Consider the following 16269-nt stretch of genomic DNA (forward strand, 5'->3'; position numbering starts at 1 on the left):
AGAGCTTTTTTCCATGGCATATAATTTTTAATTGGCCTCAGTTCTGGCCTGATACAAAATACTAGAATAGTTTAAAGTTAAATGATTGGCAATTTAAACAGCATGTCATCCCCAGTGCCACCTGTTGGACAGTTTATTACATGGATTTGGCACATCTTTGGCTCTGAGGAATGGTGTTCAATGAATTTTTTTCTTAATGGCACCTCTCTCATTTACTCCATAGACCTATTAGGAAAATGGCAACAGGTATGATCCTTGCAGGGATGGCATTTGGACTTGCAGCTATTATAGAAGTCAAAATCAGTGTAAGTATAGCACATGGGATCCTTCAGAAACATGTTCTTTCCCTGGAGTATTTTTATTGATGCCTGTTAGTTAATCCTTTTAACCATTGCCTTCCTTGATATATTTTTTTATTCCATTCTTTACAATTGAGCATACTGATCCGGTGGCTAATGATAATTCTCTGTCTACTTTTCCCTCTCTTTCTCTTTATCTCTGTCTCTAGTCCTTACAGTTTTGCTGTGCCGGTCATCTGTGTTGGTCTATATTCTAGATTTCCATCATCAAAGTGCTTGACAGACATCTAGTTAATGATAGTGATTAATTCTCAAAAGGTAGTTTGTTCTCTCTCCTATTTCTTGCCTTAGCTTGCCTGTATTATGCTCTTTGGGTGTGGGGTTTTTTTTGTGTGTGTGATGGTTTGGGTTTTTAAACCAAATTACTTTCCTAGTTTAGCATGGGGATGTGGGTTTTTACAAGCCAAATTGTTTCTCCAGTGAGGCAGGTGAATGTGATTACTTCCATAGTAACAGGCATCAGGGACTGATGGGCATCCCTAGACAGAATGGCAGCAAATGTCTTGTAAATCTGATGTTAGCCCCCACAGTTTTGTACCATTTGTTTCTGGCCCAGTACCAGCCTGGTGCAGGCTTTGGCTGACATTTGTCTCACAAAAGTTAGTATAGGATTAATTTTTAAAGCTTCCATGTACACTTGCAATGTTCTGTTAGAGTGATTGGCACACAGCCCTGGATTAACATCTGCTGGTTCCTCAGGTGAATCCACTGACAAGTCTCACACTGAAATGAGACTTTGTGGGTTCAGGTCATCTTTCTTTACATGAGCAAAGAAATCCTCTCATTGCCACCAGCAGCAGCTGTGGCTGAGCACTGAAAGTCTGCTCTGGCTATGAGTGACTCCTCCAGGCAGAGGCAAGGTGAGTTAAGGATACCTTAGTCTGGCATGGAAATTTGACTCTGAAGGCCACTAAAAGCTCTTAGCAAAAAGAGGTATAGGATGGCCCACCTTGGCTTGGCTGTGGATAGCACAGGTGGAAAGCCAGAATAATGGAATTTGCTAGATAACATTAACAGAGCACCATGTGGGTACAGGGAAATCAAGGCCACTTTGTTCTCTATGACAGTGTGTCTTCCCATGGGGTTAAATTCAAACTGTCCTACCTGCAATACCCAAATTATAGGATGAGATAGCTCTGAAGTATTGCTGGCAGCTACTTTAAAGTAGAGAGAGAGGGAAAAATGAGAAGTGTGGGGAAAAAAAAAATTCATTTTAGATCTCCAGGTAGTACAAGGGTAACACTGATTGATGTATTACTCCTAGAATATTATTCCTGACAGAAATAGATACCTCTGTGCTGGAGGCATCCTCTTCCCTTTCTCAGAAAACTGGCAATAAAACCTATCTGGTTGGCTCTTAGCATGGTGGCAAGTAATGCAAAAGCATCCATTACAGGCATGGAGCTGGACTGGGATTTTCAAAACTGCTCAGATTCTGGCCTAATCCTTTGCCCAGCCATGGACTACAGTGGGAAACAATTAGCCTGGCCACTGCTTTTGAAAGTTAAGCACATTTTTTTTTCTGTGCTGATATGGCATTTGATTAAATCAGGCACTAGGGAGCTATGTAATGAAAGCAGTGACATTGTTCTACCTTCCCAGCAGTTTTGTAGTCTGCATGCTTAGTGGTGTGAAGAGCAATTTTTGGGAGGAATGAATGGTTGGCTATTGAGCTACTATGAGAAAACCTCCCCTAAATAAGATTTATGGTCATTTTTCTCTCAGTGCAACTTCTGATGAGGAAGGGATGGAAAAGTGTCATTACAGAGAGGAAGACTATTATGGCTAAAAATGAAGAGATATTAAAGTGCTAATAAAGCATACAGATAGCACTTAAAGCCTTTTACTTTAATTAGGAAACTGATATGCCTCGGCTCGTCCCAGAAGAAAGTTTAATTCGGGTCCTGAATTTGGCAAAGGACCCTGTCCAAGTGACAATCCAAGACCGGGACCTGTTTCAGCAGCCTGTGGAAGCTTTTCAGGTAAGCATAAATGTGTAGCTGGTAAGGCCTGCCTTGCCTCCCACTGAAGAAAGGTTGGGCTTTTTTCCCAGGCATTTGCTAATAAAGACCACGGATGCTCTAGCTTGTTCACTTCCAATGCCTTGGAAGTGCATGGGAAGAGCTTATTATCACCTCTGTTCATGAAACAGAAGTGGACAGTCTGGAGACATATTTCTGTGGCAGAGGAGGAAATGGCTAACTGCATGGACATGTAATTAGAAATAAAGGATAACTGTCTTAAGGAGAATGTGTAGAGATGTTCAGCTCACATCTCTCAGTGCTCAGAGCATGTATTGTAGATGGTGTTTACCTGCAAAGGAAAAAAGAAATGGGGAGACAATTAAGTGGTCATGGGGACTGTGTCATTTCCTATTTCAGATTCCAGGTTACTTTACAGGCCTGGCTAATTTGGGACTAATGCCAGCAGTCCATTGGCCACCAGCAGCTTGTCATGTTTTAGATGTGGTCCCATGGAGTAGAGCAGGGCCATGGGAAAAGGTAGCTGTGTGGGCAGAAGGTGTTCTCTCTCTTATGGGTTGCATCCTGCAAGAGAACATACTCTAAACTCTGTCTTGACCAGCCCAAAACCTATAGATGAGCATAGGTCCTTTGCTGTAGAAGACAGCTCTGACTGTTAACCTTTCTTTGCAAGCTCCCTTGAAGAGAGGATAGGGTTACACTTGATGGGAAGAGCGAGATCCTTTCTCATCTGAAAAAAGTGCAACAATATTTTTCTTGTTTGTTTTTTTTACAGAACCCAGCTGAGTACTCAAAATTAATATTGAATGGAGAGCAACAGAGCCTTCGCTTCACCCTGCAACATCAAGGATTGTCTCTTGTTTTTAACCACACCGTGAAGGAAAAATCAGTATACAGCTTAGTTGTTTTTGAGGCAGAAGGAAGCCTATCAAGCCACTTAGTGAGTGTGGGAGTGAAGTGTAAATACAGTATTAATTCAATGGCTGTGATGATACAATGGGGTAATAGGCTCATTAATTCATTTACTCAGTGCAATGTCTGTCTGATTGCTCTCAGATGCTCTAAGCCTGACTTCATAGCTAGCGGCACTGGATCTGTGCACTTTTCTGCTGGCTGATTAATAGAGGTGTTATGGCATCTGAGAGATTCTGGGCACACTTTAATCCAGTGAATGCTGCACTGGGAGAGCAGAGTCATGCCTGCTAGGCAGCAGAGCTTGAGAAAGCTGAGGAAACAGAGAGCCAGAGATTTTCCCCAAAGATGGTTCTATAAAGCAAAGATGTTAAAGAGGCTCTAGGGCTGGGCACTGAATAGAAGCATCAGAGGAACGATTCTGGGTTTAGTTATTGCAAGTGTTTAGTGAAAATGCACAGAAGGCCCATTTGTTTTGCTGAGCAGAATAAATGATTAAGCTTGTCTCAGGCTCTGCAGCAGAGCTGGCTGTGTTTGGACTTTTGTGTATTGCTGCAACAGAGAAAGGCATATGGGATGAATAGGGATGGATTCTGATATCTTTGCTGTATAGTCTTATTCAAAGAATCTGTCTTAAAATGAATGGGGTTATTACATGCTGTGGCTGGTGTGTAAATGCCATAAGAACCAGTCCTCATGCTAAAATAGCAATTATCTTTGCAGTTCCTCAGGCTCCTACCTTGCATGGCTACCACGCTAAGCACTCAATATATAGTAGAAATCACTTAGCTGCTTTTAAAAATGAGGAGTTTTAAGAATTTGGGGTTTTTTCCTGACATTGTTTTATTGTTTGAGGGTTTTTTTCTGCTGTATGGTGTAGAGCCAGGGGCTCATTTTCACACAGTTTTGTTACATTTCCCTGTGACCCTGATGACTGTGTGCTGTTAACTTAAGAAATGAGTACTTGTACAGTGATTTCCATGCAACCCTTAAGAACTGAAAGCCTGGCTCGAGCAAACAGGCTGGAGGAAAGCAATCTCTGAGCTTCAGTACATCTCTGTGCTCCTTAGAGATCTAGCCTGTGCTTAAATGAATGCCCACTGGGCCACAGGCAGGTTTCCCATGTGCTGTAGTGTGATGCTATTGACCTGTCATTCTCAGCTATAGATAAGTACTTGTGAAAGACAGCATCTTAAAGCAGGCAATGCCTGTGTTGCTGGGTTTGCCCTGGAATAGCCATGACATGTTGGCCTCCCTCACTGCTGAGTTTGGCCCCTTCACTCAGGTGGGGTTGTTTTCCTGGAAGAATCCAATCTGAAATTGGTTTCTTTTCCTTTGTGGCCTCTTGAGTAGGCAGGAAATGAATTTGAGAGCTCTAGGGATCATCAATGAAAGCAAGTAATAATTTGGCTGGCCTGTCTGCAACAAACTAGAGTATTAATCCCCTTGTGTCTCCCATGGAAAAAAATGATGGTGTCATTTATTATTTATTGCTCTGATAGTTGTTACTCACTGTGGCTATTTATTATTTAGGGCACACTTTTTATGATTTGTGGGTCAGCATATCACACTGAAGTATAACAGACATTTTTTAGGTGTACTGAAATTCTGGCTCCTTGGACTCAAAAGCTGAGGGTTTAGCACCAGAAAGAAAGTGTGGAGAAAGGGCTAGAAAAATGTAAGAGAAAGTTTCTGAGGGTAGGTTGAGTCCCTTTTGGCTTGCCTGGGTTCCATCTGTGGGGAGTGCAAATTGAAGTTTCCCTTCCAGGTGAAGGGACCAACTGCAGATTTCTACCAGCCAAGAACCTTGTTCTGTATTCTTTTTGTGACATACAATCTTCAGGGCAGAGCTATGCTTTTATTGTCTTTTTTTTTTTTTTGTCAGCATTGTACACCAAATAGGCCCTCCTCAAATGAATGTAGATTGTATTAAGTGTTGAGCTGTGATCTCCAGGAGAGGCACTCTCCCTCCCCAGTGTGCCCCACCAGGTGGATATTTCAGGGATGTGTCTGCAGAGACTGAGTGCAAACAAACTCGATGCATTTTGGTTTCTCCTGCTCTCTCTGCCAGCACCATACAACAGTTTTATCCCTTGGGTATTGAGGGTCAGGGAAAATAGGCAATACATGATGATCAAACTAGCAACCAAGAGGTTCCTCTTGGCCTTAGGTTTCTGTCAAGTGGAAGAATTAGAATTAGAATTAACCAGGTTGGAAAAGACCTTTGAGATCATCAAGTCCAACCTATCATCCAACATTATATCAAGAATCAAGGTCTGAGAGTTAAGCAGTTGCAGGTTTTGTAAGAGTAAGGCATTCATGTTTAATTGCAACTAATAATTGAAAGAGACTAATGCGGGTAATGCTCTCTTATAGTATCATAGTATCAGTCAGGGTTGGAAGGGACCACAAGGATCATCTAGTTCCAATCCCCCTGCCATGGGCAGGGACACCCCACACTAGATCAGGCTGCCCAGAGCCTCATCCAGCCTGGTCTTAAACACCTCCAGGGATGGCACCCCAACTACCTCCCTGGACAACCCATTCCAGGGCTTCACCACTCTTGCTCTCTTCAGATCTGCTTCTTTGGAAGGGTGTTACATGCCTCAGTAGCAGAATGACTGCCTGTAGCCTTTGTTACACAGGACATGAGAAAAAACCCTATGATCTTATCTTAAGCCCTTGGTGGAGCTAAAATTTTGGCATTGGCTTCATTGCAGAAGGACTTTACTCCTGTAGCCTGATGCAAAGCTTATCATAGAATCATTAAGGCTGCAAAAGACCTTTGTGATCATCAAGTTCAACCATAACCCAACTACCATGACCACTAAACTATATTCTGCATATTTGTTGAACACCTCTAGGGATGGTGACTTCACCACCTCCCTGGGCAGCCTGTTCCAATGCCTCACCACTCTCTCAGTGAAGAAGTTTTCCCTAGTGCCCAATCTAAACCTGCCCCGACACAACTTAAACCCTTTTCCTCTCATCCTATTGCTAGTTACTGTGAAAGTCCAGTTGATTTCCATGGGCTGTGCAAGATGTGTAAGTCCACAAGCACCAGTATTTTCTGCTGCATGTTATTATAAGGCAGCATTAATAAATATGTTTGCCTTTTTTTTTCTTTCTTTCTTCTTCTTTCTTTTTCCTTCCTCTCTTTAGATTACTGACTTGGAAGCAAAGCCAGAAAATGGTTTGGCAGCTGTTAGGTAAGAATGGCTTTTTTTTTCCTGAGGATTTGGAGATGAAGGGGTGAGGGAAGTTGCTTTTGTCTAATGCAAACTGTGTGTAACGTAACCCAGATGTTCTCAGGTTGGAAGCTAGTCCACACTTCTCATTCAAGGCTTGGGTGTCATCTGCAGAGGCTTGACAGCATGTCACCTCCTACACTTACCATGCAGCTCTGAGTGTTATTGCTACTTACTGGGCTAAGATGGCAACATAAAAGATCTCCCTTGGAATTCATCTCACTGTATCCCACCTTTTTAGGAAAGAAAGGGAAGAAACAATCTGGAAATCAGCTGTTGCTGGTTGTTGTCCTCTGGAAACTGACTATCCTTTGTCATTTGTCTCACCCAACTTCATGAACTAAACTGCATACAGAAATGATTTTACATCCTTGTAAACAATTCAGCTGGGCATTGGGCTCTGCTTAACCAGCTTAGTCTGCTGTCCTAATTTCTCCACGTTGAGTCCTTGTGCCAAGATGCTGACTCACTGAGGTGCCAGTTATCTCCTGCATCACATCACCAGACCTGTGCAAGGCTACTGAGGTGCAGAAGAAGCAGATTTGCCAAGAAAAGAGTATTCCAGCTGGACTTTCTGAAGGATTTGGGCAAACTGCAATTAAAAGAAAGAAAAACAAAAAAAACAAACCACCAACGCCCCGCCACAAATTACACAAACAAACAAAAAACCCAAACCAAAACACAAAAAACCCCAACAACCAGGAAAAAAAAAAAAAAAAGAAGAAAAAAGAATATTCATTTCCCTTATCTGAAAGGCTGTGTTGACAGAGCAGAAGAGCAGTATCTTCAGAAGCCTTCAGTGAAGGCTTCTACTGAGTAGATACCCCTTTGAAATCTTCATTACTACCTGCAGTTAGGAATGGTTTATATTTCCCAGAGGACTGTTCTCTACAAAATCCCCAAACTTGCCCTTCAACAATTTGTGAAGAGGTTTCACTGGAAAGAAACTATTTTTCCACTGAAAATTTACTTCTCTTAAGCACTTGAGCATCTTCAAGGAACTCACCCCCATTTTAGCAACTGAGGACTAAAGTATTTTAAAACATGGTCAGATCAAATAAAAAGTACTTGCTTTTACCAACAATTTCTGACATATCAAAAGGAAGCAGTCTTTTGTATATGAAAAAGCATATAAACATTGGGTAAAAAATAGCCAAACCTGAACATTCCCATGAATGTTTTGGTTTCAATGAGTATATCTTATTTTGCTAGAAAACTCTTTCCCACTGGTAGAAACTTCTTATAAAGTATGACAGCATGGCACACATGCTCATCAGGACACCCAGCTTTATAGTTTGCTGCAGTGGGCTGTGGCTCTGTCCTCTCAAAGAGCCACAGAACTATCTTTGAAGGTCTATTAGAAGACATTGCGTGGAAGTCCTAAACCCACAAAGAGTGAGGGTTGCTTTTCACAGGAGAGCGAGTAAGAGGGTAAAATTACACAGCAGGGAAAAGTGATCTTATATTGAATAACTGAGCAATGAATCAGGCAAATATTTTGGTAGCTTACAGGAGATGCTGTCATAACCTTATGGAGTTACAGTATGCTTTGGGAGAGAGAATGCACTTCTACAGTGTATGATATTATGCTTCTCTTGCCCTGTCTGACAAGCCAATGAAATATGCTTCCTTTGCAGATTCATTAATGGTTTGAGCCAAGATGTTAACCTCACCATTGACAGCAAACAGTTCATTGCTGTTCAGAAGAACTACAGTGCTTCCCAGTACTTGCTTCTAGAGAGGGACAAGTAAGTTTCCCTTGTGGTTCTGAAGGTCCTTGCTGAGGGCTTTCCTTGCCTACAGTGAGGCTTTTCTCAGTTGAATAACGAAACCTTCATTGCTGTTGTCTTGGTGTTTGTTTGTGGGCATGGATGTTTGGGAAGAAGCAGAATTGTTTGCTCCATGCAGAGCAGGTGCTCCAGCCCACTCATGTGTCTGCAGAAGCACCGTGCATTTAGTTCACAAAATGTCCAAGACAAAGGGCAGGAGATCTGTATCTCTGATTTGCAGTAATATGCAGTTGAATAGACTCTGCTTCCAAACAGTGTCTGGGACAGCTCCTTTCCTATGGCTGTTATTGCTTTGGTAAGATAAAATCAGCAGGGATGAAGCCTGGAAACTCTACTCCTATGACATGAGTATAATAACATCCTAATTGAGGCTATAATCTGAGTCCTGCAGGCAGATAGGGGGAATCTTGGAAACCCAAAATGCCTTTTGAAGAAGCCCAGATGCAGCACTTTCTCTGAGCTCTTGTTCACATTATGTGGAGGCCTGGGGGGAAGAGACTGTTCCTGTACATCTGCCAGCAGACTAGGTGGGACATGATGAAGTCCTCTCTGCCATTTAATGCCTGCTCTATTCTGATATTCTCTCAGGCCAATTCGTAGTCCATGCTACAAAGTGTTGGTATGTGTGCTGGTAACATCAGGTAGCATTACATGGCTTTGCAGGCTTGGGCTTGTTAGACAGGGGTTCCATATGGCCGGGATTTGGCAGCATTGAAGCTGGCTCTTATAGGGTATTTCTGGCTTTTGCAGTGTTTCCAAACAAGCTTCGTAGCTTTTCTCTGCATCAGCTCCATCCAAAATATTTATTGCTGCAATTTAGTGGGATGCAGCAGGCGTTGTGGCAATGCTGCTGAGCCTCTGTGCCATCTCACTTACCCAAAATCAGAAGAGCAAATATCTAGGCTAATTTGCTTTACTGAAAGGAAACACAGTGGCTTGTGAGTGCATATCTCAGATTTCTTGAAGACTGCTTGAGCCTGGCTGACTTACCTGGCCCACAGTTCCTGATGGAGTAGAGAAATGTTTGGAAGGAAAATAAACCTGAGAGAGGAAAAAAAAACTCCCAAAAGAACACTGTGAAGGAAGAAGCAGAAACCATTTAAACATGTTAGTGGTAGCCCAGGTCATTAGTCAGTGCCTAAGTGTTTATGGAAGGAAAAGACGGCAAGAACTCTTGTGGTTGACAAAAAACGTTACTGCTGCTTTATGTCTTACATCCTCCACGTTTGATAGCTCTGCTTTGTGCTCTTTGTCTGTGAGACTAACTGGGAAATACTGTACTTCCTCATTATATCTAGGTATAATAATGGAAAATGCATAACTGAAATAGGAGAATTCACCCTGGAGCTAGGGCTGCTCGACTTTGGCGCCTCATACACCATTGTGATAACTAACGTAAGTGTCCCTATGACAGTAATGAGTTCCTTCTTTGCTAGTCTCCAGCAGTGCCTTTTGTTCCTGTGTTTGACTTCCACTGCCTTTCTCCACCCTGCAAGACCTGGGCAGTCCATTATATAAGGGCTAGGAGAAGGTTTGGGCACTTTCATAAGCATTCTACTTTACGTTCTAATCTTGTCTGATCTCATGGGTTAAAGAAGAATATACTTTCCTCAATGGAAACTCTCCATGGAAAATCATGTGACATGGTTTGTGCTGATCTCATGCCGTCCTTGTTCAGTTAACATTGACCCAGTGTGCTACAATGAGTTATTACAGTCTGCTTTAAAATACTGTACCTGGTGGTACCTGACACCTGGGGAAACTTTACAGGACTAATCTGCTGTGTCCTCACATTTAACTACTGATCTAAAGGCTAATCTTTCAAGACTTGTGGATTATGCATGGAGGGAAGAGGGACAAACTGTTGAGTGAGGAGGTTGGTGAGATCATGCATCTGTTTTTCCTCCCCTCACTGTCAGTACAGCTCATTTGGAGCCAGTGTGAAGTCAAGGCATGATTTCCTGAACAACCTAGCCCTGATGGAGTGTGAGCACTGCTGAGAGGGTGGATTCTTTTCCTTGCCTGCCAGCCTCTTAGGCATGCTGCTTCAACTGTGGTCCAGCTGGCAAGAGCCACAGAGATGAACGTGATCAGCTTAGTTCCCATTTTAACCTTTCCACTGTGCAGGCACACAGACAAACCAGGTCTGACAGGACACTGCTAAGCTGTCCTCTGGGACTTTGACTACTCTGTTGTGATGAGCAGAGCAAAGTGCTGTCAGCTACTACCTGGCAGTAACATCTCCCTGTTGGGCAATTAATGGGAGCTGTTCATGTCTGTGGAGTCCAAATACATTTGGGGGGAAAAAAATGTTGCTGCAAAGCACCTGGCTTTTTTTTTTTCCCTAACTCCAGTAGCTGGCATGGGATGCACAGTCCTGGAGGGAATGGGTAGATGCTGCTGTCTGTGAGTGCAGGGATTTACATACATATAACACATGCACGTTTGAAGTGATGTTGGCCAGACCCTTCCTCCATGGCTGCAACCCTCTTTCACCAGGTGAGAAACCAGGGAGAGAAGTTGCATGGAGACTATTACGCTAAGAATATTGCTTTAGAGCCTCTGAGGCGGTCAGGACCAGAAGAGGTAGATGTCACTGTAGGCAAGGATTCATTTTGGTGGTCCAGTCTACAAAAGTCTCTCCTGTAGCCATGGCTGCTAGGGGGTGGTTCTGTCTCTCAGCTCCTCAGCACTTCAGAACCCTGTTTTTCCATCTCTCTCCCTGTAGTTTCCTTCTTCTCTAGAGAATTACTTTGCTCCAAGCCAAAATATTTTTTAATTACTGCAGTGATTTGTACTGAGCTCTGCTTCTCTGCCAGGAGTGCTATATAGAATAACCAAGAATGCAATGCATTAGTCTGCTAATGTAGCTGAATTGTGATACCTAAATCATGAGGGTGCTGCCTTCTTCCCAGCCTTCCTCAGTGTGCAGTTATAGTATGGTGCTTGTGACAGTTCTTTATGAGCTACAGAGGAATGCACAGAGCTATCCCTCTCACCCCTTTTAGCCTGCTAAAATACATTCTCTTGATTTGCCTCCTTGCATTGTGACTAAGTACATCTCATAACCATCACTTGTATTTTCCCAAGTACTATCCTTAACTACAGCGTTTTCTGCCTGAAGTAATTTTGGCCTAATGTTTTCCTGGCTCTTAGTCAAACCTCTTTCTGCCCCTAAGTCTGTGTGCATCAGAGGAGGTATTAATTACACCTGGGAAAGCAAACAAGAAGAATGGAGTGCAGCTACCATAACAATCGGGATACATCTGATATGTGGCAGTATCTGCTATTCTTGGTGTTCCTGAGCTGGATTTGTTTTAGTGTCCCCATTATAGTGGGGGAGTTGTGCTGATGAAATGGGGTTGGTGGCCACATGGCTGCAATGAGCACTTACCCTCTTGTCCTCTTCTGGCCTTGGGAACAACAGCAGGTCACAGGCTTCGTGTAAGTACTACATAGGCTTTTCCCAACCTCACTACAGAAGGCTGCTTGTTGTTTTTCAGTCACTCCTGCAACTTCTGCAGCACATGAATGAACTGGGTTGCTTCCATCCTGCCACCTCTGCCCTCTGCAGCAGGAATCAGTCTACACCCAGCGAGGCTGGAAATGACAGGGGTCAGACCCAGAGTTTTGTTTCCAGGGCAGAGCTTTGCTTTCACCTTTACTTGAAATTTCATTTTGGTAAAGCTTTTGGAGAGCAGGCTAAGAAGGATCTGATCTTTGAACAGCTAATCAGTGTGCCTTTTTTATTTCTTTTCTTGCTAGATTTCTGGAGGTGCTGTTAAGACATGGAAATCAGAAGACATCAAAGCCAACAATGTCCATATGGCTTGGCAGTTACCACAGTACTTATTAATATCTGCTGGGGAGGTGATGTTCTCCATTACAGGTCTGGCCTTCTCCTATTCTCAGGTACTCAAAGATTAAACTTTAGATTGGGCTTACAATTAGACTTCAGGATTTATTCCTGCATCTGCCATTGACTTGTAATACATCCTCTGGCATGATGCTTACTGACAGTGTTATCTGTGGTTCAGCTACAAGTAGGATTATAACCCAGTTTACTGGATGCCCTCAGGCTAAATTAATTCATGCTCTGAAAATACCTATTCTCACTTACACTCAGGAAACTCCTTTTGTGGTAAATCTGAGAACACAGAACAGAAATGGATAGAAGTTTATTTTAATGTGAAAGCTTTGAACACTGGTTGAAATAGTTTGTGTTAGCTATTTTTCAGTGAAAAAATGGCAAAGATGTCTCAAGGACTTCAGGGTGGCACTGGGGGGTTAGAACCTGCTTTAAATGGAGAAATTGCAGGGGTCTAAGCCTATGTGAGTCTGTAACAAGAGAGCAAAGGGTAACAAGTGTGCAAGAGATGATTTGATTGTTGCCTGGGGAGGTTTATGAGAAAAGGGGACTGAGACACTATAAGACCAAAAGATTTATCCTTAGAGTAACATACAAATGTTTATTAATGAGAGGTATTAATACAGTGGGATGATCTGTCATGGGATGTGCAAGATTTGTCAGCAGCAGCACATTTAACGTCAATATCCAGTCTCTTTTCCAAAGGTGAACATCTACGTGTTACCAGACACCAAGCTGCAGGGCTTGTTTTGTGGCTTCTTGAACTTCCTGATTGTACAGTTTCACAGGGTGCAGGTTGGAGACAGTCAGGGTCCAGCTCTGGAACAACAGCGTCTTTTTCTTTATGTGTCCTCCTGGAGGACATGTTTTGAAAGCTCCTTATATGCAGCTGTTGGAACTAACCACAGAGGAGACTGTGAAAAGGAAATGCCACCATCTCCTAGGCTGAGCTCAGTGACACCTGCACTGGGCAGGACATCACAGGGTGAACCAGGGCAGAAGGGCACAGAGTGATACCCACTGACCAGGCCCTTCTCCTCTTTTCAGTCTCCAGCCAGCATGAAGTCGGTGCTGCAGGCAGGCTGGCTGCTCACAGTGGCTGTTGGGAATACCCTTGTGCTCGTTGTTGCACAGGCTGCACCAATGGCACAGGTATGGTTCAGCTCTTAAAACAGAAGTAATGTTTTAAAACAGACCTGGAGGATGCTTCTGGATGTCCATGTTCTGGAGGAACAGCTTCTCTGCACAGCCCCAGGCTCCTGCCAAATGATTAATGGCAGCCCGCACTGAGCTACCTCCCAGACAGGGCTCTGTGTTGCCCCTCACAGGGTTGCCCTCAGGAGCACTGGTGCTTCCTGAGCCTGCCACTGGCAGTAAATATTAGTAGCCTGCAGTGTGGCAATGTTGCTGGAGCTCTGCTCTGGGCAAGTGGGCTGCATTTGGACCTGGAGCCTGGGCATGATGCCAACCATGTGTTGCAGTTGCCTACCATAAGCAGCTTGCTTTCATCCAGCTAGCCCAGTAGGCAGGCAGCCTAGTTTGGGACTCCATCAGAGCCAGCTGCCTGTGGCACCCCTGAGATGTTGGGCTTGCAAAGGAAGGTTGTGGTGCAGTTTTTTAATTCAGGCTGTCAGACTCCTGGGATGTTGTCATGAAGGTGTGAAATGGGGCTTTTTTTTTTCCCTGGCCAACATAAAACTGCCTCTTCTAAAGGCATCTTGTAGGCAAAAAGCTCAGGCAGGTATGTCCCAGTCAGGACAGATTTATAAGGAAAGTAGCCCAATCTAACTGTTTTGTTTCAAGATATCACAGTATCACAGTATAACTAACGTTGGAAGAGACCCCAAGGATCATCAAATCCAACCTGTCCCAACAGACCTCGCAACTAGACCATGGCACCAAGTGCCATGTCCAATCTCCCCTTGAACACCTCCAGGGACGGTGACTCCACCACCTCCCTGGGCAGCCCATTCCAATGACGAACGACTCGCTCAGTGAAGAACTTTTTCCTCACTTCGAGTCTAAACTTCCCCTGGCACAGCTTGAGACTGTGTCCCCTATGCCACATATCATAATTACATTATGTGTATCTGAGCTTACCAGAAGGCAGGATGAGAAAGTTTCTATCTTGTGACCAAGCTTGGAATCTAAAAAGTAATTTTCATCCAAAATGTTAAAAAAAAATGCTTGGAAGTGCAGAGAAAGCCTTTGGACTGAGAGTCTGGGGTCCCCTGACCTACTGTTCTTTTTTCTTTCCTAGTGGGCTGAATTTGTCTTGTTCACTGTTCTCCTCTTTGCTGTGTGCATTATTTTCTCCATCATGGGATATTTCTATGTCAGTGTGGATCCAGAGGACCTAGAAGAAAAGGAAGAGAAGAGAGAGACCTCAAGCAGAGGAAACATGATTAGTCTTGTTACTCAAAAAACAAAGCTCTAACACATGGATTGGGATTTTTGTTTTGGTTTCTTCAGTTTTTAACTCAGTAGATGGGAGAGGAAAAAAAAGGCTGGGGACAATGTTATATTTCATAGCATGGCAGTCGTTATTACTCAAAACATAGCCACCTTCTAAATGGGACCACATAGCCCTTTATAAAAACAATGGGGGTCCTGAAATCAGGGCAAAACTCCTTGGGAAAGCTCCTCTGGTATTAAAAGCCTTTATAAGTAAATACAGTGTAATTTTAACCCTGCCCCTCTTTTTAAGCATAGAATGGTTTGCCATGATTTTGTTTTATATATGCCTTTGGGGCAGCAGGGATAAAAAGTGGAAGGAATGCCATATGACAGCAAAATCTGGAGGTGCTGGGATAAAAGAATGAAAACTCAGTATTGGAATTAGGGAAGAATAGATGTTACCCGCAGAAGAAGTTTTAATGCTGTCATCAAAGACTGCAAGCGTGGCACACAATCCCAAAGGATTTCATCATGTAACTCTCCTTATGAGTATTTTTACCCTGTTATTGCATGTTATGAACTGTCCTGATTTATGACGTTCACCTCTGGGCTTGGAAGTAATAATGGGGAATTAAATTCTGCAGACTAAATTATTCCCCAAACACTAGTGAAGAAGATATCCATGCTACCAGCTCTCTGCTACCCATTTTTCCCTAGGAGTTTTTAGCAACTGATGATATTCTTTGATTAGACATGATTAGAGAATTAGTTTGTGCTTTCTTACTTCAGAAATCCAGGCGGCTATTTGCCATCTTCCTATACATTAAGCCTTTATTGGGCATTTCCTTTTACAGCACCTGCCACTGCAAGTTAGGATCTGTGTGATTTCTTATCTCATGCTTGAGTTGTTCCCCACTGGGAGATGTGTTGCAGCGGTTTCCATAACATTCTGGGCATCCTGCAGTGGGTTAAACAAGGATGCACTTCATCATTTTTTTGAGCCCAGAAGAGGAGACCATGACACAGGAGGTGGTGGTGGTTGTTGTTTTCCTCTCCGATTTTGTGTCTCTCTACCAAACTTTGGATATAGCTATTTCCTTGGCCTTGTGATATAACTGTCTGATTTTGCTCATTTGTGTGAAGCTGTGCTTTCATGTTCTACATAGAAGTAATTCAACTGTTGCTTATCTAGTAAAACTCCTAAGAGAGTCCCTGCCTTCCTCTGTCGCTCCAAGGCTGCCAGTTGTAACAGGTATGGCCTAATTTACAACAGTGCTGTCAATAACACCGTCAGGTTTACAGAGAATGGATTTTAAATGAAGCTTTCCTCTTGCATTGTGGCATTGGCATTGGGTTCCCTGATGTTTTGATTCAGGCGATCATGGAATGCATATTTAATTTCATTGCTGTTAGGGACAGTGCTAGGAGATATGCTTAGCTTGACACCTTTGCTACTTTAATGTGCTGTCTTGTGGGTGTGCCTTCTTGAGTTAAGACTGAGAACCCCCCACTTTTTGGTTTATAACTGGAAGACTCACAGCCTCAGATTGTTTGCTGTGCTTCCTGTCATAAATGGTCATGAACTTCCACCACTAGTTCTGCATAAGTTCCTGCCTGCTGTGAAACAGCATCTGGGTCTTGTGCCAGAGGGGCAACCATGGTCTCAGGTAAATGGCAGCAGGCTTTGGGTGTACACACAGAAACACTTAATGT

General features: G+C 43.2%; 1 protein-coding gene across 2 annotated transcripts in view; it reads left to right on the forward strand.

Moving 5' to 3' along the window:
- The window catches only part of SLC15A2 (solute carrier family 15 member 2), a 41286-nt gene extending 25699 nt beyond the window's left edge, over positions 1-15587 (forward strand). For both annotated transcript variants that reach the window (XM_009911133.2, XM_054176294.1), the window contains 9 exons: positions 224-305; positions 2216-2341; positions 3117-3281; positions 6416-6462; positions 8139-8249; positions 9590-9686; positions 12057-12203; positions 13207-13311; positions 14420-15587. In XM_009911133.2, the coding sequence (XP_009909435.1) occupies positions 224-305; positions 2216-2341; positions 3117-3281; positions 6416-6462; positions 8139-8249; positions 9590-9686; positions 12057-12203; positions 13207-13311; positions 14420-14596 (1057 nt within the window). In that variant the 3' untranslated portion in view covers positions 14597-15587. The remainder of the gene's footprint in view (positions 1-223; positions 306-2215; positions 2342-3116; positions 3282-6415; positions 6463-8138; positions 8250-9589; positions 9687-12056; positions 12204-13206; positions 13312-14419) is intronic.
- The last annotated feature ends 682 nt before the right edge of the window (positions 15588-16269 follow it).

The sequence above is a fragment of the Dryobates pubescens genome, chromosome 2, assembly GCF_014839835.1.
Source record: "Dryobates pubescens isolate bDryPub1 chromosome 2, bDryPub1.pri, whole genome shotgun sequence".
In the NCBI taxonomy this organism is placed as follows: Eukaryota; Metazoa; Chordata; class Aves; order Piciformes; family Picidae; genus Dryobates; species Dryobates pubescens.